This window comes from Primulina eburnea, chromosome 6 (genome assembly GCF_022965805.1).
Source record: "Primulina eburnea isolate SZY01 chromosome 6, ASM2296580v1, whole genome shotgun sequence".
Classification (NCBI taxonomy): Eukaryota; Viridiplantae; Streptophyta; class Magnoliopsida; order Lamiales; family Gesneriaceae; genus Primulina; species Primulina eburnea.
The window spans coordinates 32,119,689-32,145,061 of NC_133106.1; the positions used below are offsets into that span (position 1 = coordinate 32,119,689).

The window sequence follows — 25,373 nt, forward strand, 5'->3', positions numbered from 1 at the left end:
AGAAGTGAGTTTCAAATTGTCATTTTTTCCCGTAGACGGTTTCTACCAATTTCAAAAATATTCACCCAATCTACACTTGGAAGTCCTTGGTTTCTTTTTCCAGGACCCATTTGTCATGTAGTAACACTCCACTATTCCAAAAACATTGCCTTGTGGATGAAACAAAACCCATTCAGAATATGAATCCATATTCGAAAGAGTACATATTCGCATTGATAAGCTCACACTGCTCACCAAATTTGATTAATCAACATAATATTACATGGAACATAATCTTATCGATATATATATATATATATATATATATATATATATACAACCACGTATATAAATACATATATCCTCTATTACACTGATGATGATATCTATGCACTCGAGTTTCATTCGAAAATTCGCCCTGCTAATGAAAATAACAGTGGGGTGGAGAAAGACAATTATAATGTCTAGATTGTAGGAAACATTGAACGTAGGTATGGTCAGAAACAAGCTTATAAGCAACAAAGACATGTTAATTAATGAATAAAATCATTGATGAACCTATTTATGAATAAAATCAACTTGTACGCAATAAATATCACTAGTTAATTAATATATTTACCTAAATGAAAATTGTTTGGCATTGCATGCAAAATGGTCATTGCCATTTGCCGGGAGTCCTCTTCATACTATACGAGAGGGCCTCGAATCCTCTCCGCAGCTCACGATTCTCGGTTGCCGTCAGCTTGAGGGTACTCTCCAATTCCCGTGGAGGAGTTCTTGGCAGCTGATAATGATCAAATGGCGCCTCTGTGGCCTTTCCCCTCAGTGGCGAAGATGGTAACCTGGATGTAAAATTCTTGATTCGGATCTCCTCATCGGATGAAGGTTCGTCGTGATCGAAGTTGAGGGCGTAGCTGAGGGGATCGTAGCTGAATTCGGCGGAGGAGTGGCGACGGTGGCGTGCTATGCGTGAGATGAGGTTGCGGCATTTGTCCTTGATCTCCGGCAACGGTGACAGCGACGGCGACTTGAGGTTGGCGTCCCAAGATCCGGTGCGTTGGTGATTGGAGGCTTTGAAACAGGAAGAAAGGCTGATAGTAGATTTCTTGCGCCTCTCTCTCAAACTGCATGCATCGCCTTCCCCCTCATGCATCATTATTTCATTGATCATTCATTATTATTATGAATTCATTCCTTCGATTCCTATAATTAAATCTTGAAGGTTGGAAATGAATGGAGAAGAGTGTTGATCGAACTATTTATTTATATATTAATTTTAAAATAATAATAATAATTACAATTATTTTTACATGGACAGGAGGTTATCATGCAGAATCAAATGAGAATAATAAGCTACTTCTAGCGTTAAATTCCACTCCAGAGGGCTAAACATATTAGCAAAAATAAAATCAAAATATATTCTCCCCAAAAAAAATAGTGGAAATTTTAATTTTTCATTATACACATTTTTCTAAAATAAAGAATTAAATGGAATCAAATTTAAAAATATTTTTCTCAAATACACCCTTAATTAGAAAATTTTAAAAAACATGTTCCTAGAAGCATTTTATTTAATAAAACGAACTTTAAATTAATCATTTATTAATAGTTAGTTATTTATTTCATAATTATAAGTATTTTATTAGTGATTTTTTTTCCACTTTTATGTTATAAAGTGTATCATCATGAATAATTTTATTTTTAAATTAGAATATATTAGCAACACGATGCATTCCATACATATTAAAAATTTAATTATTCAATAAAAAAAACATTATGAAAAAGAGGATTAAATCGATATAAATTTTTAGAATAGAGGATGAAATTACATTTATACAGTCGTTAAGTTTTGTAATTTTCGTTTAAAATTAAATAATTAATATCGTATATAAAATTTTATAATTATGTTATTAAATTTACATGAGATTTTTTAACATAATTTTCACTAAAAATAAGCTATAATCTTTAAAATAAAAATTATATATATTTTTTTAGTCTAATGATCCCATTCCTGTCGGATTAGTCGGTTCTACAAATTCGATCTTTCTTTTCCATATGTATTGTAATAAAAAAAAAAAAAAATTCATAATTAAGTAGTTAAACCCTCCTCCAGGGACCAGAAGTGCCTCGACTCTTCTCTTCTTCCTCGGTGTGCTTGCATGAATTATGGAACAACAAGGTTCTATCTCCGAGTTTGAATCGGATTCTTCCGCAAAACCCTCTTCATCTTCGTCTTCTCCTTCGTTGGAAGATATCTTGAAGCTTTTGAGGGGTCAAACCGACTCTCAACGCATGGCTGGCCTCTTTTTGGTCACCAAATTCTGCAACACCGGCGACCAGCAGCATACCATCCTCGAAATATACCGCGCTCTGGACTCCAATTTTCTTCTCCGCCTTTTGCTCACAGGTATGGGAAAAGGGACTGCTGCCGGTCGATGTGATGAAGCTAATCGTGACACCTACTTGCGGTTGTCCGTAACCGTTCTCTCTGCCTTTGCTAGGGTTTCCCAGATTGCCTCTACTGAACAAATGCTGGCAAAATTTCCCCTCTTTTTGGAGATTTTATCAGAAAGGTACGTTGTTCACTATTTATTTTCCACAAGTTTCTCTTTGCCTCTGCTTATATTGTTCTGTTTAATCTAATGGCATAAACGTTGTGATGTGTGCAATCACATGAGCAACATATGAACTAAATAGTGATATTCTTAATTTAGTTGAGTTGCTTTTAGCACATTCGGTTGTTTATATTATGATGAGGGTAAAAGTAAGGTTCCAGATCATGGAACTTAGCTTTCGTGATGTTTGTGGTTGGCATTGTTGTCTCTCGGTGGCAGAAGAAATTATAGACTTTTCTTGTCTGTATATCAATCATCATTTTCCATCGACGGGCCATGACCGCTTTTACTGAGTGCACAGATCACACTTTCCTTGCAAGATTAAGAATTTTGGGAAGACTATAATGGACTATTGACTGCCCTGCTATACATCCTCATGGAAGGGTCTTTTCCTTAGCTTGCATGATTTGTAGCTGTTAATCTCACTCATAACCTCTGCTTTGCTATCCCGAACAACACGTATCTGCATGAGCTGAAGGCACTGCTAGTTTTGTTGTCCATCTACTATGTTTTATTTTCAAGTTTGAATACATGTTATTCATATTTGCAAACTATGTTTTCGAGTAGGAAATTATGTTTCTTGCATGTTAATGTGGAAACTGGTTATTTGATTTTTTGGAATTGCAGATCTAATTCATCTATCTTTGAAGAGTGCTATGAATTTCTATTATTAGTGTCTACTGCTCATGAAGATGGAGCCATAACCTTGTTTAAATCAGGAGGAATGAATGTTCTGGCTTCTCAAATGCCTACTTTACAAGATGGTGATTACTTTCCACCTATCATGATGTTTGTTTATTAATTGAATAAAGATGGACAAACGTCAGCAAGTGCTTGTGTTTCTTAATTACTTTGAGTTCTTATTTACAATTAAACAATTTGCATATTTTTAATCCGTACAGAAATGCTGCAACAAAACTTAAAGAAGCTGCGACATATATAAATAGCTAAAGTTGTCTACTTGGTCATTTACTCAAGCGCAACACACATAAAACAGTAGTCTATATTTTGCCATTTAACAGTTCATCCTGGTCAATATCTGACACTAAATATGGTGTAGGTTCTCATGCTATGGAGCTTGCGATGAGACTTGTGCAGTTGATGATCAGCAAGCTGCCTGGGGAAACAGTTTATGTTGAGCATCCACATGAGCTATCAAAAATGGTGATTGCGTTTTGCCAATCTTTTTCACAATGTATGACATATGACCACCAACTGGGATGAAACTATATCATACTGATTGTTATATTTTTTCTCTCATTTGAGCTCTTCTCTCATGGTGTTTCCAGGTAACTACAATCGCAAAGCAATTTTCCGTACTGCACAATGCTTTAAAATTTGAGGCACTTCACCTCCTCTCTAATATTTTGTCATCAAATTATTCGGTATGTAAGTTCTTTATCCCTCCTTAGAAATTTTTTTTTATGCTGTATAATCATGAAGCAGAAGATATATTCGATGCAATTGCGATGCCATGTAAGTCAGACATGGACCCATATTTTGAGGAGATGGTGCTCTGGCCATGCACCTTGACATGTCTACACAATGATGTTGTGACTTGTGAAAGGATGATTGCTGATTCTTATGAAAACTATCGGTGTTTGTAACTCCCAAATGATGGTTACGTATTTTCTTTAATCAACATCTGTTTTCTTTTGACTTGCAAAACTGTAAAAGATGGATTGAAAATTAACTCTCATCCTAGATTTTGTAACTCACATGTTAAATCATCTTGTAACTTTACAGGTTACCTTTCTTGCCAGCTTCTGCAAAAGTATAATTTATTTTATGGTGTTTATTGAAAAAACCAAATCTCATCCAAAACTGAGGTCCAGTGTTGGATTATCTCTGTGAATCTCCCAGCCTTTTCTGAGTGACCTATAATATATAATACATATTGTTCTACAACTAATCCAAGGATATATTATTTAAATACTGATGTATTCAGGAAAGACTTATTATTCTTTATCTCCTTGCGGTGTTTCTTATTATGGTATCGATAACCTATTTCTAGGTTGCTCTTCACGGTGTACTTCAGTCCATGGTGGTAGATAACTGGTCAACTTACTTGCGTGTTGGTGTTGTGGATGTTTTGCAGAATCGAGTTGGTATGCAGAAAATTCTAGTTCTTTTATTAATACCTTGCTCTAGATGTTATCTTTCTTTTGAATTATATTTCATATCTGTTGAGAATTATCCTAGCCGATAAGAAGTTCAGTTCATGTGCCAGCAGTTGTTCATGTTAGTTTTTTAAGGTTTCTTACTGGAATACAGTCGAACAATTATGGTCTTTTGCTGCAAACTATGCAACGTCGTCTGTATTTTCTTGTGAAGCTTATTTTGAGTTGTTGATCTGCAGCTCCTGAAGAGAAGCTTCAGGCTCTTATTCTAGCCGAGAGTGTCATATCCATGATTGGTGAGGATTGGCTGATTGGACCGATTACCTTACCTGCTGAAAAAAACTCTTCTCGTGCCGATCTGTAAGTGATTTGACGAACTATGTCATTATCGATTTGTTCTCTTTTACTTTTATTTAAATTTTCTTGTTGTAGGCAACATGAGAATTTTACTTGTATTTCTCCAGGTGTATAATGCTTGTCCTAGGGTCATCTAGGGTTGAAATCGCTGTTCTTTTAAATGAGCTAGCATACTTAAAATATGGCGATGACAAGAATTCTTCTACGAATGCTGAAACCTTTCTGGTGAAGCTACGGAATCTTGGTGTTGCCTTTGCTTTGGTAGAAAGGATTATTAAACTTGTCGCAAAATTTGGTGAAAGTGAAGGTACTAAATCATAATATTGCAGCCTCTGTTGTTGTGCTACGTTATCCATCATAAAAGATGAAGTTAGGAAGTTTTTCATTGATTATGTTCAGATACTCTATTGATTGTAGACCTTAAAGGTTAATACAATAATATTAAGTGCAGAGAAGGTGCATACTAATTGACATATCTTAGGTTATGCTATGTTCATGGACAGATAAAGGGCGAAACGGAGAGGGAGGGAGACAGAAAGAAACAACTAGCTACTTTCCTACTTTTGTGACGTGCTCAAATTCTACTTATTTATGTATTCGTATTCACCTTGATAAGCTATACAGCTATTTTAAACTTATAATGTCATTAGGTTGATGTTGAGCAATTTTTGAATAACACTATTGAATCATTGTTTATTGTGGGAAAAAAAACAAAAAAGCCATATTATCTTAGATTTTTATCAATAAAGCTATTGGAAGGCCTATAAACTCCATTGGGTTTGAAGAATTCAACTTTTCTGGTTTCTACTGTATCTTAGCAAAATGTGGAATATGGCATTGATCATGAAATTATACTTGGCAGTATGCTTTTTAACATTTAAGCTTACAGCGATAATGCGAGTTGTTTTCTTGTTTTATTACTGTCGAATGACTAGTTCTTAGTGGCATGTGTTCTTTACATTTAACTCACAACGGAATTTTTTTTCAGAATCCAATTCTAATTCGATCATAACTGAAGGCACTTTCTCCAAAATCCTTGGTGGACTTGACGAGACCATAGGTGTGATTCTTGATTATTTGCAGGAAGCGAAGGTATACCATGTTTTTCTTGAAGCATTTTTTCAAGTTGATGCACCATCATTAAATTTTATACTCATGTTTCCTGCAGGAACATGGGCATAAAAAAGGAGATGATCTTTTAGCTTCGGTCAGAGTAGTTGGGAGGTGTGTGTCCATAATTTATTCTGATCCTCCGCTCTTAGATGTCACCTGTATGTATCTATTATTTGATTTGATGTAAATGACGTCCTTTTGTTCTTAGAATGTATAAGTTATGCCGTAGAAGTTTCTACTTCTTTGTATCTCATTCCCTTCCTAATGGGACATGTAGACTATTTTTCTTTTCAAGGATAAAATGCCCATTTTGTGCTCTGAAAATTTTCGGAGTGAAAAGAGACAGTAAATCAGTTCAAAAGTTAGAAACAAGTTCGAAGATAGACAAGCTCACTGGGAGCTCCCATATTCAACCACATTATGAAAGTGAAGCATTGACTAGGAATTTGACAGTTCTTCCTAATTTCAAGAGAGAGCTGATTTCCTATTAAAGTTAACAAACAAAAACGGTTGTTAACTAATCAAACAGAATCTATTCAGGTTTTAGCATTCAGACAAACATAACATGCATAGCGGTTGCTTAGTTATGAAAGATTGAAATTGTAATTTAGTCATCATGGCTGTATTGTTTCAGCTATCTTGCAGAAGCACCTGATGCATGCAGAGAGAAAGTCCGGCAGCTTCTTGGTTATATGCTTTCAATTGAAGGGGACGATGAGCCTAGGTTTGGCACTCCTAATCAAGTTCATTTCTTCGAACTTCTCCTTTTGCAAAGTTATTGAGTAGGCTCTTTGATATGCCTTTGAACATCAGCTCCTCTTATTCCATTTGTTTTCTGCTCCCGATGCTGTGCCAAATAACCATGACGAGTGATGGATGTAAAATGGTTGCCTTTACTGGGGCTTTCAGACCGGTAAGCAAATTTTTGAGTAATTTGGTGTTTTTCTTCGCCTACAAATACTTTTCTCACGTAACAAGCCAATCTTATTGAATATTTTAGATATGATCATTTGTTGTCATTTTCTTTGTGCTAACAGAAATTTATAATCAAAAAATATTTCAACAATTCAGTGTCTTATCATCAATCGAGAACTTTTTTGTGATTTTACTAATTTTGTTTGCAGGTTTTTGGGCACCTTATTTCATTGATTGATTCTAGCAGTTGTAAGATTGAGGATGATGGGACCATATTATTGGCATGCGACACCATTATGAATTTCCTATTAAAGGTTCGAAATTCGCTACAAATGAAAAGTGTTGGAAGGTTTATGCAAAACTAGTAAAAAAAAAATTCATTTTCTTTTGTGAATAGAGAAAGGAACTTCACTGCTCCTTGGATGATCCTAGTTATGTCAAGCTTTTGCTAGCATTGTCCCACTGGACAGGTTAGTATCTCTCTCTAATAGCTTGTGTGTTCTCTTAGGGTTGTGTAAAGTGAACTTATCCAAGTCATTAATAGAGCAATCAGTTCTAGAATCTTGATTTTCAAATGAAACTTTGTTGATTAGACATCAGAGCGAAGATGAAAAGAAGAGTTAGGTGGCATTAGAAAGAAAGTGGCCCATCTACAATGGTGAATGCATTCGAATGGGTTATAATTTGTTATTTTTGTTTTTTAAGATTGGTTGAAAGAATGTTTTATCCTACAATTGAACATTTTAAATTTATTAACAACTTATATTTCTTATCATAAAACATGTCGAGATACAGGCAGTGGGATAGCCTATGATGGAGAGTGAATGCTTGTTGTGGTCATATGTAAAACACAATTAGGAAGAAAACATGGATCATGGGCTTAACAACTTTGAACCTTAATTAAGACTATGATGGTCTTTCTAGTTTAAGTTAGAGGATTGGCCTCGGGAGTTAAGATTTTTCATAAAGTTCATTGGATTAATGAAAGATATCGTTTTTTCATATCAATTGAGCCACGTGCTTATTATACATTGTCATTTCATTAGTTTGTTTTTAAAAAAGTTTAAATGTAAGTTTCTGTAAGGAAATCGGTTGACATTATACATGATATGAAGAGAACATGAAGGACCCGTCCTCTATAATGATGGCATCTACCATTTGTGCACTAATACTTGATTCAACTTCCGAGGAAGCTCTTCTACAGCATACGAATTTCAACATAGACAATCTGATTAGTCTTTCACTGCTTATGAAGAGAAGCTTGGCTACCACCGATCCGGTAACCTCCATGGTGCTTCGTCCTTTTCTTTTGTTTGGTTACCCGTGGGACAGTAATCTCCAGGTTATTTGATTGAACTTCTGAGCCAGACTTTCATTTCATTTCCAACTGAAACGATAAAAGAAGTTTTCGGTTGCTTTTGCATAAGCCCATCAAAATTATATTGTTTTGTATCTTAGAGCAATACCATCCAAAGAATATGTTTGCTGTCGGCTTTCAAACTACCATTCCACAACAAACCCAAAAAAATATACGGGTTTCCATTTGTTTGGTGATGTATTCATAGCCTTTAATTTCTAATGTAAAATTCAGGACTTGATGGTTGGAGATAACAACTCAGAGGCTGATCTTCATGAGATAATTGCTTCATGTAAGCGGTCTTTTCGAGTTAAAATAGAACTTATTTGTTCTTGTTTACGTAACCAGCTCCAACATGATACTTTGACGCAGGTTATTCTAGTTGGGCAGATCGGTTTCCTCGCATCAAAGGAGTGGTGGAGAGATGACCCAGTTTGATTGCGAATTGGCCCCTTAAGCGGGACGTGTGTCGAAGATTGCTGCAAAAACCAAGAACTTCTGTTTTCTTGAATAATTTGGATTGTCCCGTTTCTCCGGTCTGTGGCGCTGGGTCATGGATTTATGTAAATTGTTGCTGAAGAGGAGTAGAAATTTGTAGTCGTCACGAGACACGAGAGTAAATGATACAACCACTTCAAATTAATTAATTTTGATAATCATTTTACGGGTATGGGATTATAAAAATATCCTCGTTAATGTTTTTTCTTTCTATTTCTGAACTTTTAATAAAGTCTTTTTTTTACTATAAATTATTTCTTGAATTACAAAAATTATTTAATTTTCGTAGTATCAAAATCCCAGTATATGTAGAAATAATCCCTTAAAATTTGGCCAGTTAAAAGAATCTATCAAAGATTGCCAACATCATTGATCTCTCAATTCTACATTTGTGAACTATATAAATAAAGAACTATATCATATTTTTATGCCTAAAAAATGAAAAAACAAATGGCGTCGTGATTTGACCAAGACAAGTGACTGTCTCGTTAATTTCTCCTATTCTACTTGCGTACTTTTTTCTTCCCCAGAAAATCACTAAAAGAACCCTATGTCCTATAGTCAACTCTCTCACCTTCCAAATATTATTAATAATATTAATAAACAATGTATACTGACGAAAATTTGTGTGAGATAATCTCACATATAGTATTTTGTGAGATGAATATCTTATTTGGATCATCTATTAAAAAATATTACTTTTTATGCTGAGAGTATTATTTTTTATTATGAATATTTCACGAATAAATATTTGTGAGACCGTCTGATAAACAACATATTCATAAATATATATTCTTAATAATTTAGTCCTTGACAGCCAAAAAAGTCTTTCATCCATTTCTACCAAACAAAAAAAGGCAACCCACTCTTATTAATTTAGAATTTTTCATTTTTCTGTCCATCGAAGGAACACAGGCAAGAATCAAAATTCTTCAAGCCTACGAGGTTCTTCTTCGTCTCCTCTCACTCAAATGGGGTGTGGGAAGTTGTTCTTTACGCTGGTGGTCACCTTGTCCACCGCACTCATTACATACAACATCATCATTTCTGCTAAGGCATCACTCAAGCAGGATTTCCCCGGGCCTTCTTCCACAAAGTCACGTTCTTCCTTTTCTCAGGATCCCATCATCAAGATGCCTACTGATTTATCATCCTCGTCTTCGGCCGGCAAGAAAACCAAAAGGCTTTTCCACACGGCTGTTACAGCCTCTGACTCCGTATACAACACGTGGCAGTGCAGAGTGATGTACTACTGGTTCAAGAAGCAGAAGAGTAAGCCCAATTCCGAGATGGGTGGCTTCACTAGGATTTTGCACTCCGGCAAACCTGACAAATTCATGGATGAGATTCCCACCTTTGTTGCTCAGCCGCTTCCTTCTGGGATGGATCAGGTTTCGTTTTCTGTGTTTATTTTCTCAGGTGTTGTTCATCGTGGTGTTTGTTTCAAGTCAACTATGAGGTGGACTTTGCAACAAAATCGATTCTTTATTCTGATTCAGTATCTGCAAGGCCAGTTCTTCAGGCTTGTTTAATTATTGCTGTTATGGTTGGTAGCCAATCAAGTTAGTTTAGCTCGGAGGAAGCAAAAAAAAATGTGCAATTAATAAAATGTTTGTGTTTGTTATTTCTGGGAGAGATATTGGCGGAGGTCTTTGTATACATCAGAGGAGCTTCCTCTGTATGAACTAGTGAAAGGGAAATATGTGATATGTTCCCTTCAGAAACATTGATGATGGAATCTCTTCTGCGTATCAAAATTATGAAATCGTTTTCGTATATGGACTGCACATGTTTGCCAGATATGTTGGTAGTTTCTGGATGGTAAAATATTTATGTAGCGCCAACAATTCACAATTTGCAAGGATGCGAGGTTCACATGCATAATCATTCATAAGGTTATGATACCTTTTTCCAAAGCTCAAACAGTTTTTTCTTTCTTCACTTACCCGAGCAGTGCTAGCATGCTTAATCCCAAGTCAGTCACCAAAGTTATACTTATGGGGTAGGAGATTGAATCGTTTGGCAGTTAGAAACAACTTGATGGATGGAAAGTAATTGGCTCATAGATTTGTTGATTAAAATTTAGAATTGTAACTTTTAGAATCTTGTCTGATTCTTTCCGCTTATCTTTTGTCCTATTCCACAATTTCAGGGTTACATAGTTCTGAATAGGCCTTGGGCATTTGTGCAATGGCTTCAGCAAGAAAATATTGAAGAAGAGTATGGAAACACATACCAAAATTTCTTATTCCTCATGTCTTGATCACCTTACAGTTCCATGAAGTAAGAAAATAATATATCACATAATTGTGCTGACATTATGCAGCTATATATTGATGTCTGAGCCAGACCACATTCTGGTGAAGCCCATCCCAAACTTATCTAGAGATGGTCTTGGAGCGGCTTTTCCTTTCTTTTACATTGAACCTAAGAAATATGAGGCCGTTCTGAGGAAGTTCTTCCCTGAGGAAAAGGGACCAATAACTAACATTGACCCAATAGGGAATTCTCCTGTCATTGTAGGAAAGGTATCTATTCTTTCTACGAGGTTCACTGGTGATAAATTAATTCTCTTTCTGTTCATTCATGCAAGGTGTGCCATCTTTAATTAATAAAACGATTTTAGGATTCTTTAAAAAAGATAGCTCCCACTTGGATGAACGTTTCCTTGGCTATGAAGAAGGATCCTGAAACAGATAAAGCTTTTGGATGGGTTCTTGAGATGTAAGTGACTGCATTAGATTTCTAATTGATTAGCTGTTCTCTAAGTTCCACTTTTGCAAATGTAGGTATGCCTATGCTGTTGCATCAGCATTTCATGGTGTGGGTAACATCTTATACAAGGAATTCATGATTCAGGTCCGGAAACTTTTTTATAATTTCTAGAAGTTTTCTTTCAAAAACAATATATTCCTTCTTTAAACATTAGGTGTCTAACATGGTTTAGAGCAATTCTTATTGGTTATCATCAGTTGTCATATTACATGTGAATATCGTTTTGACTTGCACAACCAATAGCTGGTAAACTCATCTTCGAGTATTAATCAAATTATTAAATAAACACATAAATGCACTTCATCCATGTAAAGTTTTCCTATTTTAAAGTTACAAATGATAAATAAATCTACTGATGAGAAATTAAGCGATAACTTAATTGTTCCTTTTACTTTTACTATATTATACTTTTATCAAATTAGAGACTTGAATTGCAATTTGTTATCGCTGGTATATATCACTAGCTAAGACTATGTTTCCTCTTTCTTGGACTTTTCTCTCTAAAGTGCTTGCTCCATAGCTTGGTAGCTTGAAAAAGTAGTACATTATATATAGAAACTAGTGCATTTAAACCCCTGATAGTCCTCTAGCCATTCATTTTCTTTTCTTTGGATCAAAGAATTTGGATTTTGATCGCCATTTGTTGATGGGCCTTTTGTTGATGGGTGATACTTGTGCTTTGGAGTCTCTGCCATTCATGTTGGTGATGAACTAAAAGTTGTCCGTCTTTCAAAATTTCCTGCAGCCTCCATGGGATACAGAAATTGGCAAAGCTTACATAATTCATTATACTTATGGATGCGACTATGATTTGCAGGTATTTTTCTCCCCGACGGGCTCTTTGTTTTGTTATTTTATCGTTATTGTTTGAAAACTAGTCAGCTTTTTTTACATTCTTAAATTTATGTTCCACATCCTTCAGGGTAAGTTGACATATGGAAAGATTGGACAGTGGAGGTTTGACAAAAGATCATATGACAGAACCTGGCCTCCGAGAAACCTTTCCATGCCACCACCGGGTGTCCCAGAAAGTGTGGTATGTTTTCACTCTATAGAGAACTTTAGTTACTAGTTTTCTATTTGATATTTCTTTTCAAGTGTTGCTCCGTCATCACCATTATATTTTTTTATGATATGATATGGCAGGTTACTCTGGTGAAAATGGTGAATGAAGCCACTGCCAATCTTCCAAACTGGGGTTCTTAAGATGATACACCGGCTTACTCTACTGTTTAGAGTGAGAATAGCACGACGAAATATATTGGTGTCGACTTTGAAAGAAATTATGAACTTTACAAGTTTCATTAGTTTTATTTAGAATGAGAGATCGTGGGCTTTATATATATACTATAAACAAAAAATTTATTGGCAAAAGTGTACATGGTATACAGAGTTGCTTGCCCGCTAGTTTTTCATATTACCGGTGGTGGAAAATGCCAACAAGATTTTCTTGAGATTTCGGGGGTCGGCTGTGGTTACACCGATTAGGACTCAAGGAACCGCAAGTCTACTAATGAAAAAGAGATCATCAAAATTGAAATGAATAACTTTAAATTAATATTTTTATAATCGGACTAATGATCAAATCGATCTATTTCAAAAACAGTTCAAACAGTTCGATCGGATTGATTTAACCGAAAAGTCGGATCGGAAAATCCTAATATTATCTATATTAGTTGATGACACACACGCAAGTTTCGTGTGTCTAATGATCACAACCTCTATGAATTTTGATGGTTGATGAGTTAGGTTGCTTCAGATGAGACCACAAAGAATTGAATAGCGGCAAATAAGGTGCAACAGAAAGAAAAGAAGTTAAACTGGCCATGCTTGTATAGAAGATTTCCGGGAACCAAAAATAAAAGTGAAACCATTTAAAGTCACAAAATAATTCGATCGCTAACTTAGTACCTTACCATTTCCTTAATATACTCAGGTGGACTTTTCGTTAAACGTCATAAGTGCATCAAATGTACCAAAGACTGAATTTTGAAAGAATCTTGATCATTACTTGTCAAACAAAGAAGATAGAATCGGAGTGAGTTGATCAACAGCGATGAAAGAAAAACACAGAGAAGATAGAAAAGTTACCTCTTTAGTGTCATGGAGTGTCAGTATTCTCAACAACAGAAAAAGAAGTCCACCAATTCAGACATCTACCAAATTACCACTTGAGTGTAATCAATCGTTCTTCCAATTTCGTTGCTGGGAAAATTTATCTGCTTCACGTAAAGAACCAGTGAGTCCTGATACTGTAAGTGAGTTTGGATGCACCCAAAAATTTGAAAATCGGTTCCGGCTCATAGACTGTGCGATCGAATTTAACTGCAAAACTGTTTTTAGTGTTTTGGATCGTATTTGTAATCGGTCGATATTATCCCTTTCGAAAACACTTATTTATTATATAGAATCAAACTTGAAATTATCGAGTTTTTATTTCTATATTACCCCACTCACTTATTAATTCTATACATAGCCCGATTATTCTTTCTATTTTTTTGGACAAATTCATTATTTATGTCAACCTATATTCATTTTTGACAAATAAGCCCCAGCCGTTGATGTTTTCCAATATGTAATGTTGTTAATTCGAGCATGCAGCTTATGTTGGAATACTAATTCATCGTTCAATTTTTCTAGCAACGCCAAACGAAATTCGAGAGGTTTCAATTACTGGGTAAAACAAAATTTGGGAAACCAACAATGGCATGGCAGATCCAACTAAAGTAAACGTCTTAAAAAAACATCACTCGGCTTCGTAACAATAAAAACAGACGTCTGTTATCACATCCCAGTAAAGGCCTTCTTCCCACGACCAGAAGAACCAGCTGGTATCACCTTAAGAACATTAAACCTCACAGTCTTGGACAAGGGCCTGAATGGTGACAAGTAACTCATCACAAATAAATTACAGAAACCAAGTGAAGAAGTAGAGGAAGACGGGTTGACACTTGCCTGCACTGGCCAATGATAACATGGTCTCCCTCTTTCACACGGAAGCATGGGGATATGTGTGCAGGAATGTTGGAATGCCGCTTCTCATACCTAAACAACTACATAAATTAATCAAGTCCACGGAACAAAACAATTTTAGATCATTAAAAACCAAACATCATTCTTGCCTCTGGTACTTTTTCACCCAATGCAGATAGTTCCGACGAACAATTATGGTTCTCATCATCTTAGCACTGTGGCATGTCCCAGCAAGGATACGACCTCTAATAGACACACCTCCAGTGAATGGACATTTCTTGTCAATATATGTACCTGCAGAAAGGGAAAATTGAGATTTGAGACCACAACAATGAATAAACAAGTAACATTAAAACCATTTTACAGATTACGGACTGACGAGCAATGGTTACCGGGTAACAGGCTCACCTATGCAACCTAATCGCGAAAGCTGCAGACTAATATCAAAACAAGAAACTACAGAACATTCCATATGGGTAGCACATAGCCAAAGCCGAGGGACAATCATAAAGTGCTTTTACAATAATCAAATTATCCTAGGATCTTGATTTTATCCACATAAACAGGACCAAGTCCAATAGCAATCAAACAACAAAATAATTAAAAACACATTCACTACTTCACAGATGATAGTTGTCCTCGCGGACCCAATCACAGGTCAAAATCGACACCCGAGAAGTAAAGTAATTTGACCTCGGTAGAAACAACTAGTACGAAATCTATTAGTTTCATCCCAGAACCAATTACCAAAACTAGAGTGAGCAAGCTGAGTACAAGTCAGATGCAATGAGAACAAAGCCATCTTATTTATATAAACCATTAATTTATTCCCAGAACCAATTACTGATGCTAAATCAGGCCCAAGCCATCGTATTTATAGTCAAATTTAGAACAAAAAGTAACAATGATTTCCGCAGTAAACTAAATAGAAGGCATGGATTAACTAAAGAAAGGGCTTATCAAAAGTTATTAAAGATAATTCCGTATAAAAATCGGGTAAAAGGATACCTTCAATAGCCTCGCGAGGAGTCTTGAACCCTAGCCCGATGCTCTTCCAGTAGCGGTTGCCTCCTTTACCGGGTACCTTGCCCTTTCCTGACTTCTTCGAGCTGCAATTTCATCAACACTCAAACAAAGTTTTACAAAAACGTACCTAACTATGAACAAGACAAATCGATTGAAAATACGTTACCAAAGGAAAACCTTGGGCTGCTTCAAAAATGCCTTCTCAGTCTGCAAAACCAATCACCGGACCGATAATTAGTAATGCAAAATAAAAGAAAAAATAGAAGATACGAAGGAAGATATGCAGTACGTGCTGGAAACAAAGTAGTACCTGTTCCGCCATGGTTGTCTTCTGGCTGCGGAGTGCAAGAAAGCGGGGCACAGGGAGAGCAATAGCTGAGGAGGAGGAGGATGTGGCGAAATGACTAATAGAAACCCTAATTCTTATTCTTATAAGGCAAATGCCATTGAGACCGACGAAGCCCGTCGCAGATTGGGCTCAAACAAGGCCCAAAATATTTAATTTCGTTTATAAATAATTATTGTTATTATAGTACTAAAATCATATATATATATATATATATATATATATATATATATATATATGTCTAAAATTTAATATATTATATAGAATATTCCATAAACAATTTAAATTTATGATTTAACTGTGATAGTTTGTATTTTTAAAAACTATTCTTCTATGATAATATAATCTAGATAACAATAATAACAATAATATTGAAACGTCCTACATAAAGATTTTTTTTTTGTGAAGCAGGACTATAAAGTTTACTTTAAAAAAATAGAAATTAGAGTGTTGGATGATTTATATATTAATCTTTTTTATAATAATAATAATTATTATTATTATAACAATGATTATGAAGGTAATGAGGATTAAATGAAAAGACTGTAATTAGGGTGGCGGATCGAGACATTGACCCACACAGCATTTGCAAAAAGAATGTAATTAGGGTAGCGATTGTTGAATCTGAGATTTTTAATATAACATTAACATACCGAAAGTGCTTGTACAATCATTTTTTCGAATATAAATAATATTAAAATGACAAAAACTCACGTATCGTATTTTGTGAAACAAAACTTTTGTTTGAGTCAACCATGAAAAAATATTACTTTTGTGCTAAGAATATTACATTTCATTGTGAATATCAATTCGTCTCAGAGATAAAGATTCGTGAGACCATCTCACAAGAGATCTACTCTATTATAATTTTACAAATTAATGAAAAGTCATACTGCAATTTATAATGATAAAATGAAAAAAAAAACACAGACTAAAACAACAAATTTGTCTCTAACATTCAGATTCTTAATAATATTAATAATTCGAATGAGGATGAAGTAATGCTCATCCTTGTTGATGTCACAAGAGTCAATAAACCAATAAAATAAATAATATATTATTATTATTATAAAAAAAATCCCCAGGTCGGGTACCAAAGAATCCAAGGATAAAAATAATTAAGGTAGAAGAATTCAAGGCCATCTTCCATGTGAATTATAAAGAACAAGCAATAGCTATGAGCCAAATGCCAAAGGGTTGGCCTTCATATCCAAAACTAGTCATACAACATCTATCATCTCTCTTCATCAAAGCACCCACTGGACGTTATGTTCACTCCCTCTGTATCATATCATTACAAAACATTCATCATACGAGCTATTAGTGTTAGCAAACAAGTGCATCGGCGTGAATCAAGCATACCTTTTGTCGTTTTGATCTTTGTGCTAATTCGGGGGGGCAGGTGCGCTCATGGCTGGAAGAAACCTCCTCATCCCGGTTTGCATCAGCCTGCAAGTGCCACACGAATTAAAACAACAATCTCGGTAAGAAAACAAAGAGGCATTGAGATTGGCTCGACATTAGGCTCTAGAAGGATTTAAAATTAAATTCCCTTGGAGTGGATATGTCTGTCACCTGTGTTTGAACAGAAGAAATTCCAACGTTCTCAGTAATCATGGGCATTAACTGACGAAGTATATTAGATAATCGTATTCCTTCTTCGCTCACGGTTGGTGCTGCTGCTGCTGATTCAACATCCTGCCTTCTTAATTCACTAGGATCTGGAATTAAACCTGAACTTGGGGGATTGGCATTCTCCCCGGGAAATATTGTCCTCAGTAGCTGCTCAAGTCCACCCTGGATCTGAGTAGAGAATTCTTGACCAGCAATCACTTCTGCAGCTGAATTGCTAATGCCTGGAAGTCGTGCTAAAGTAAATAACCCAACTATACATAAATCATTTAATTCACAGGTAAAATTACCTCTCATAAAATCATAGAGTTAGATTGTTTTATATTGATTTATTGACATGATTAAAACAATCCATAAACAGACAACCTCACAGCAATAACCAGTGAATTAAAAATAATTACAGGCTTACCACTACCCCTAGTCACTCCATCATTTCCCTGTTGTGGAGCAGAAACAGATATAGGTTGTTGGGTGTTGCCAACAGGAGCATTATCTGGATCCAATGCTTGGGAAGCTATTGCACCATTTGGATTTCCTGTAGTTACTTGCTGAACTCTTGCCAAGACTGGATACAATATTCCTATTGAACTATGAGATGAATCAGCCCCACGCCCAACAGCTGCAGGAACCGCGGCCACTACAGTTCTAACAGGAATTGCCCGCAATTGGGGCTCCCTGTTACTTGAATTTGAATCAAATCCCGCAGGCTCTTGTGGACCAGAATTTACACTATTCGAAGACACTGGAGCACCTTGCACATGAGGCTGCGACCCAGTTGTATCTCTTCGAGGAAATACTGAACCTGATTTAAAAACAATAAATAAATATGTGAAGCAATTCAAATTAAGCATTTCCAGAAGTTGTCAAGAAAAACTCCATTGAACTGGAATTTCTACAGCACCTGTTCGTATTCTGATGTCAATATTTCGAGGGAGAGATCCAGAACCACCAGAGCCTGCAGCTAATCCAGAGCCCTGTTGAGCAGTACCAACTGGAACTGAACCAAAACTTGCTCCTGGTTGGAAAGGCTGAGGCTGTAGTTGGTAAATAAAGGAGAGGGTGAACAAATCTTATAGCATAAACAATGGGAGGAACACTTGTTCAACCAAATACCACCTGAACCATGATAGGATTGGGCCCCGTTGAGGATACAAAAACAGAGGGCCCAGAATTCACCATTGCATCAGCCTGAGGATGGAATGAATAATCCTCGTTAGATGGTGGGCAACTTGTAAACTAATAACTTTTTATGAAGCTACCTCTATAACCTAAAACAGACTCTATGATACCACAAAACGTAAATGTTCAATCAATCCAGGTAGTAGATAAACATACAGGTGTTTGACCCATCCTCAGAGTCATTATTGCCCTGCCAAGCTCAAGCAATAAAGACCCTAAATTTTGGAAAAGAGCTCCTGATCTTATAGCATTAGATTGAATTCTTGACCGCTCTAATGGATCAGTAACATTTGTGTGACACTGCAGTTGTCCAGCAAGTTGCTGCAGTTGAAGACAGAGTTATAGAAGCACAAATCTCTAACCACGACAAGTGTTATGTTTGTCATATTTGATGATCACTGGAGAACCCTTCTTTGATTTATATCTATCAATTCACAGTTACCAGGTTTCACATACCGATAAGCATTCAGTGGCTTGGACAACAAGCAGTTGTCTGGTAGATGTTATCACCTCTGCCAAGGACTCTGGTGTCAGAAGCCCTCTGGTCTCGTTAGAACGTATAGTAGTGTCTAATTCATGTCCATCACGCTCAGAAAAACAAGTATTTCCAAAATTTGTAATCTGTCCACCGGCTGGAAAGTCAAAAACTCAAACACTTGAGGATGAGAAAAGTTGATGGAACAACATGGAAGAAATACAAGTTTCAATCGAGGAGAGTTCCGCACCATTGGCAGTAAATTCTTGCCGCAAATGACTCAAGTACTGTAACAAAGTAGTCAATGAATCTGGTATTATCTGCAAGAGGCATTGTCATTTTCTTCAAAGATTAATAAAGGGAGAGGAGTAATTACACATTCATTTATGAAAAACACAACACAATATTGATTTGTTTGTTTGAAGTATCAACATTTGAACAATGTGCGATAAGAACTGATTAAATATGAATGCTACCGGTGGCTGCATAGCTTCCAATGGAACAGGTGCAGCACCTAATTGGTCAGACTGCATTCTTCTAGAATTTCTAAGACCACCATGACTGGGCACAGTCGAAAGCCGTTCCGAAGGCAGTAGCTGTCCAAGAGAAACATGAAAAAATCAATCAAAATCGAGTGTTCTCTCAGAAGAACACTCAAATAAAGATGGCATTGAATCAAAACTAGCATAGCTCAGAAAAGAGTGCTAATAGTCAAGCATTCACACTCACATTAAGATCAATTCCTTCGCCACCATTTCCGGACCTTGGGATTCCAAACGAACTCAGAACAGCTGAGACAATCTATAAAGCAACCCACCAGAAACATATATATATATATTAGAGAATTAGAGTTCATATAATCTAGTGAACATTCATATATTTACCCGATTGAGATCAGGAAATGCTCCATCTGCCTGCTCTGATAAGTTGAAGGTTCCAACAACCATACCAGAACCTTCTTGATTGCCAGGATTAAGCCCCGTTCCTATCATTGGATCAGTTGCTGGAGAGAGAGAGAGAGAGAAGCTTGATAATAGCCTTTAGATATAGCACAAACAGAATTAAAAACTGAACTTAAAGAAGACCTATAGCAGTAAACATCAACATGTCACAAGAAATTCGCCTCAATAAGGGCTCATGAAGCCAAATAAAATTGTTTGCACAATAGTACCGAGACAAACGGAGTAGGTTATCAGGTTGAACTCACAATGTTCTCAATAGAGACGCTGTTTGATAATTGGTTTCGATTAGTGCCGATGGCATAAAACTAAGGTGGTGTTTGAAGCAGCTTGCTTCACAATGACTATTGATTTGATTAGAATAGCTTAAAGCTACATGGTTGTTACAGATTTTATCAAGGAATAGAAAGGTTCTCTAATTATTTTAGCCACACTTAGTAATCAAGGTCATATTGTGTTTCTGCTTTGTTAGATCATGCATCCATGACTACAAAATCAATTCATAATGCTCACCAGTATATTTAAACAACATTACTCTAATTTAAAAACTGAATAAAAGCAAATTCAAATAAATACAACAGATTATCTTAATAACAATATTCTCAAATCAATTCCCAATAATCATAATTTAGTCATGCTAACCAACAATAATCAAATCCTGCAGGAGACAAGGGCTTTCACATCTTGTTCCAAGAATTATGATAGTTGAAAATTGAAATAATGAAACACCTTTATCATGTTTGTCCCCACTTCCCAAGCAAATGAAACATTGTGTTCACACTAACTAAACTGATCATGTAAAATCCATAATTCTAGGGGGACAAGGATTGTTTGCAAGCACAATACATTAAGCAATTTTTTACCTCAAAGTAAGGAATTTGTACGACCTATGCGATGATTGATCTATTGGATAAAATGTATACTAAACCAAACCTGGAAGATCAAATGAACTCTCCGGAGATGCAGCAACTGGTTGTCTCACTACCAGGTGCAGGGTGTGACCATCTTCTACATCTACAGATTCATGCATTAAGGAACTCAAGCAAAAGATGAATGATAAAGAAAGAACCCTCTCAGATTCTCACTCAAGTATAAACGAATATGATAAACACATCTCCATAGAATAAATACAAAACATGCAATTCAAGTACTACAAACTTGTGGAGATATTTCTTCATTCCAACAGCTCAATTATTTTTTTTAGTATCAATTATCCTCATACCAAGAACATTGTCAAAGCAAAGACACACAAATCAATAGAAAAAGATCAACAATCGAAAGGAAAAAGAGCCCTTCCTACAATTCAAAGCAAAGACACGCAAATCAAAACTTAAAGGATACGGTAAGCAGAGAGAAGCTGATCGTCCTTCAAAACTTTTCCACGGCATATAAGGCGTTGTTGCTCAGACAGAACACCAGTTAAAGAAGCAATGTGTTCCTTAAGTTCAGGAACAGGAACCTGCAACCAGTGTACAAATTAAGAAACTAAGAATAATTTGAAATCACTATGTACAACCATATTCTCAATTTCTAGTCAGTTACAACATGCCTAAGTATCATCGCAGTGACCCTACTTAGGAGGATCATCGGTTTGGATATGGTTTTGATCAGTTTTAAAATCATCAAAACCAACTTTGTAAATTCAAAAAATATATAATAGACTTCAATTAAAACATAATTTACTATAATTTTTCAATTATAGAAATTTAATTTGTCATAATTGGTTTTGCTTCATTCTCAAATCTAATTAATGTTTTTATTTACTATTTTTTAAGATATATATTAATATAGGTGATACCGGATGATTGTGGAGTTTGTTTTGAAACTAGCATAATTCATTTTGAGGATTTATATTTTTTATTGTAAATTTATAATGTCATCGTAATATATTGTTAAATACTTTAATATCTATGTAAATATTGATATTTGTTTGTCTTAATAGCTAGTTTACAAAATTTAAATAAAGTTTAAAATAATTAAAATATTTCACATGGAAAAAAATATAAATTTAAAATCAATCATCCAACCCTAACTCAACTGAAAATTTAGATTTGGTTTGGTATAGATTTACCTATTAATGGTTTGGTTTCATTAAGTGAAATCGTTGCACTTGGTTTGGTTCGAGTTTTTTATCAAAACCGAACCAAACCGAATTTCTCACCCCTAGCCCTACTAATGCATATCAATGCATGAGCCTCGCTACAATATATCTGGCGAACAGCTTAAGATATAAAATTAAATAGAAATAAATGGTGCCTTCATATCCCACCACAGATTCCTTGTCTTCACAGAAACAGTAAAAACCATTTTCATCCAGGTCCCAACCGCCTAAGTTGCAATACTTGCTGAAATTCAAAAATCATAATGCACCAGTCTATTTTCTTAGACCATGAATGCACTACAAACTCTAAATTTTATTTCAATAACACACAGATTGCTTGCCGGTCACCCCACAAGATAAAGTACGCAACCATCCCTTTAAATAATTTTGAAAACCTAGGAGAAAATTATCCAAATCAGTATAATATGGGAAAGTGCCATCAGAAACCAACGGAGTTTATAACTATTAAAATGATAAATGCAATTTTAGTAGAGAAAAAGAAGAAATGTGGTAACTCAAAACAGCTTTAGGATCATATATGTGTGGGGGCACACATAAAACACGTGGGTGAATAAAGGAAAAGAGTAAAAGACGGACATAGGTGCAGGTGTACAAGCATACAAAATTGAATACAAAGATCTGAGCAAGAGGGAAATATAGATTACGCATTTATCCACTCGCAGAGTGAAAGTTTGAGAATCCAAAGTTTTGATCTTAATTTCAACGGTAGTTTCAGAACACCCAGCCACGTCATTATGGGATCTATCTGTGCGCTCAATGCTCTTACTTCCCATCAATTGAAGATATGACAGCCTGAAATCAGCTACGTTTAGATGTCTTGATAAAAAGATTTGAACGAAACAAATGGAAAAGTTGAAACTATAAAAAAATTAACTCAAGCCACCCCCAACAATAGAACCAAAAAATTAGCAAGGAAAAAGTGAATCAGGCATATTTACGTAATACAAAAAATTTTACATGTTTCATAAAAAGCGGGAAATACTCGATAAAAATTTGGCGGCAAAACATGATGTTCCTTAACCCCCTATGTTTACAATGATAGGAAATTCCAGTTTTCATCCGACTAATTTCAAATCAACCAGAAAAAATAAATTCCCTGATCGCTCGATTTTAATGCAAAGAACAGCGATGCGGAACTGCCCTTCCTGGACATACTGTGAACTGATCCAATCATCCCACCACACAATTTGAATACCACATAAATTCAATTGTTAATGACAGTTATATTTTCGAAATCATTTTCACAAGAATCGTGTTTTAGGTTGTCGAACCTATCTCTATTTCTCTAGGGTTCAAGTGAACATAACTTAACACCAGAATGACCGAATCTCTGAATTGCAACGCTGTATAACTAATGGAATGAATACCCTTTAGTCTAAAGGATAAAATGCTGCGGCTTTATAGAGAAAACACCCACCCATCAGTATCCAAACACCCAAAATAACCATGATGCTTTCCTTTTTCTCCCGACATAAAAACACTCAACTAGACTAAGTTCCATCCGTTTTCATTCACAAACAACCATACCTCAAATCTCCCAGCAGTAAACAAAGAAAAATAAAAAATTAAAATATGGATTCTTGAATAATTGATTATTCTCCCTAACAAAATCTGATCACCAAATTAAACTACTCTAAATAGAAACTCGGAAAGCCAATATCCGAGCTTTTTGACAACCCATTACAGAAGTGGGGAAATAACAATAAACTGCGATAACCCGAGAAAAACAGTCCACGAAACAACACAGACACGCACATGAAAAGATAAAAAGAAAATTACAAAAAAAAAATTAAAAACAAACCCAGTGAAGCACGATCTTCTATATAGTTGGCCGTTGATTTAAAATAATCACAGGCCAACAGAGCAGTGGTGGAACTGAGGAGGAATAGCAGAGACTGGAGAGGTATGTCAAGACCTCTGATTTGGTATTTAAATTTATCATTTTTTTTTTTTTGGATTACAGATTTTGCTAAATCAGATGAGAAATAATAAAGGCCTGTTTGGTTGGTAAACCCAAAGTGAGGCCAATGAAAAGCCAAGAACCCGTTGGCCGCCATTCTTAGTTCTTTCAATAGTTTCATATGTCGTTTATTTATTCATTTATTATTTATTATTTTTAACGTGGTAAAACTTAAATATCTGAACTTGGTCCGACTAGTCTTGGGATGTTAGTCTTCCTCGTGGTTAGTCTCCGATCCAAATTTAGATGCTGTTATATTATACGTGAGCTTGGTTGAAGTTATTTGAATCATAGATTTAAATGACGAAATCGACGAACGAAGTCAAATAAAATAATATTTTATAAATTTTGGATCGTATTTAGAAAATATCAATAATAATGTCAATGACATGACTTAAATTAGCACCAACAGCAATAACGATGACTGATATGCGTCAAGATTTTTCCATAAGGAAAGAAAATAATTTTCATTTTCTTCTTAAATGAATAATACAAGATTTTATCTGAAAACGTGTTCATATCTATTTATACAAGAACGACTCAAACCCAATAACCTCAATATACTATAAATTTTAATTTTTTTAAGATTCCTCAAAAATATTAGTCATCTTTAAAAGTATATAAAATTATACAAATATATACGAGATATTTGATTTTACTCCGAAGACATCGATTATTTTAAACATTATTGGAAATAAATAATAGGACATTAAATGATTATATACTATGTTTCATCAATTTCTCAATTCTCACAATATTTAGAGTTATATCTGTATATGCATACATCGATTGATCATACATATGTTATGTATATATCATCAAATCAAACTATACTCAATGTTGTTATTTGATGGATGAAAAAAAGAAAAGAAAAGAAAGAAATAGGGTATGTGTGTTTTTATCCACCATCTCAACTACTTAGTTTGCATTTGTTTTGAGATAGTTTCTCAGTATTAGTATTTTATTTTTGTG

General features: G+C 35.2%; 4 protein-coding genes across 6 annotated transcripts; 2 read left to right on the forward strand and 2 right to left on the reverse strand.

The window, feature by feature from the left end:
- Window positions 1–2,072: 2,072 nt before the first annotated feature.
- On the forward strand, window positions 2,073–9,167 carry LOC140834332 (uncharacterized). Of its 3 annotated transcripts, none has more exons than XM_073199140.1 (16): window positions 2,073–2,552; window positions 3,222–3,358; window positions 3,655–3,758; window positions 3,884–3,979; window positions 4,609–4,702; window positions 4,954–5,074; window positions 5,179–5,378; window positions 6,060–6,163; window positions 6,240–6,295; window positions 6,819–6,908; window positions 6,998–7,097; window positions 7,309–7,413; window positions 7,497–7,569; window positions 8,215–8,441; window positions 8,691–8,748; window positions 8,829–9,167. In XM_073199140.1, the coding sequence occupies exons 1-16, from the start codon at window positions 2,146–2,148 to the stop codon at window positions 8,882–8,884; spliced, it is 2,028 nt and encodes a 675-aa protein (XP_073055241.1). In that variant the 5' UTR covers window positions 2,073–2,145; the 3' UTR covers window positions 8,885–9,167. The 3 variants fall into 3 exon arrangements, with proteins under 3 accessions (XP_073055241.1, XP_073055242.1, XP_073055243.1); XM_073199141.1 differs by having other exon boundaries at window positions 8,215–8,390; XM_073199142.1 differs by having other exon boundaries at window positions 8,215–8,378.
- Window positions 9,168–9,786: 619 nt separating this feature from the next.
- On the forward strand, window positions 9,787–13,185 carry LOC140834322 (hydroxyproline O-arabinosyltransferase 1-like). The gene is made up of 8 exons (XM_073199127.1): window positions 9,787–10,345; window positions 11,107–11,174; window positions 11,281–11,482; window positions 11,581–11,678; window positions 11,744–11,813; window positions 12,475–12,546; window positions 12,652–12,765; window positions 12,876–13,185. The coding sequence occupies exons 1-8, from the start codon at window positions 9,926–9,928 to the stop codon at window positions 12,933–12,935; spliced, it is 1,104 nt and encodes a 367-aa protein (XP_073055228.1). The 5' UTR covers window positions 9,787–9,925; the 3' UTR covers window positions 12,936–13,185.
- A 1,192-nt stretch (window positions 13,186–14,377) lies between these two features.
- On the reverse strand, window positions 14,378–16,180 carry LOC140834323 (small ribosomal subunit protein uS17-like). The gene is made up of 6 exons (XM_073199128.1): window positions 16,039–16,180; window positions 15,895–15,935; window positions 15,711–15,811; window positions 14,852–14,996; window positions 14,685–14,774; window positions 14,378–14,604 (listed from the first exon to the last, which is right to left on the reverse strand). Exons 1-6 carry the CDS (start codon window positions 16,048–16,050, stop codon window positions 14,514–14,516), a joined length of 480 nt encoding a protein of 159 aa, XP_073055229.1. The 5' UTR covers window positions 16,051–16,180; the 3' UTR covers window positions 14,378–14,513.
- An 854-nt stretch (window positions 16,181–17,034) lies between these two features.
- Window positions 17,035–24,472, reverse strand: LOC140834321 (ubiquitin-like domain-containing protein CIP73). Its single transcript, XM_073199126.1, has 16 exons — window positions 24,243–24,472; window positions 23,086–23,233; window positions 21,661–21,778; window positions 21,253–21,333; window positions 20,245–20,363; window positions 20,090–20,161; window positions 19,837–19,956; window positions 19,611–19,680; window positions 19,342–19,517; window positions 19,042–19,206; window positions 18,823–18,894; window positions 18,608–18,740; window positions 18,116–18,508; window positions 17,650–17,930; window positions 17,437–17,523; window positions 17,035–17,355 (listed from the first exon to the last, which is right to left on the reverse strand). Exons 2-16 carry the CDS (start codon window positions 23,212–23,214, stop codon window positions 17,347–17,349), a joined length of 2,025 nt encoding a protein of 674 aa, XP_073055227.1. The 5' UTR covers window positions 23,215–23,233; window positions 24,243–24,472; the 3' UTR covers window positions 17,035–17,346.
- Between the last annotated feature and the right edge of the window lie 901 nt (window positions 24,473–25,373).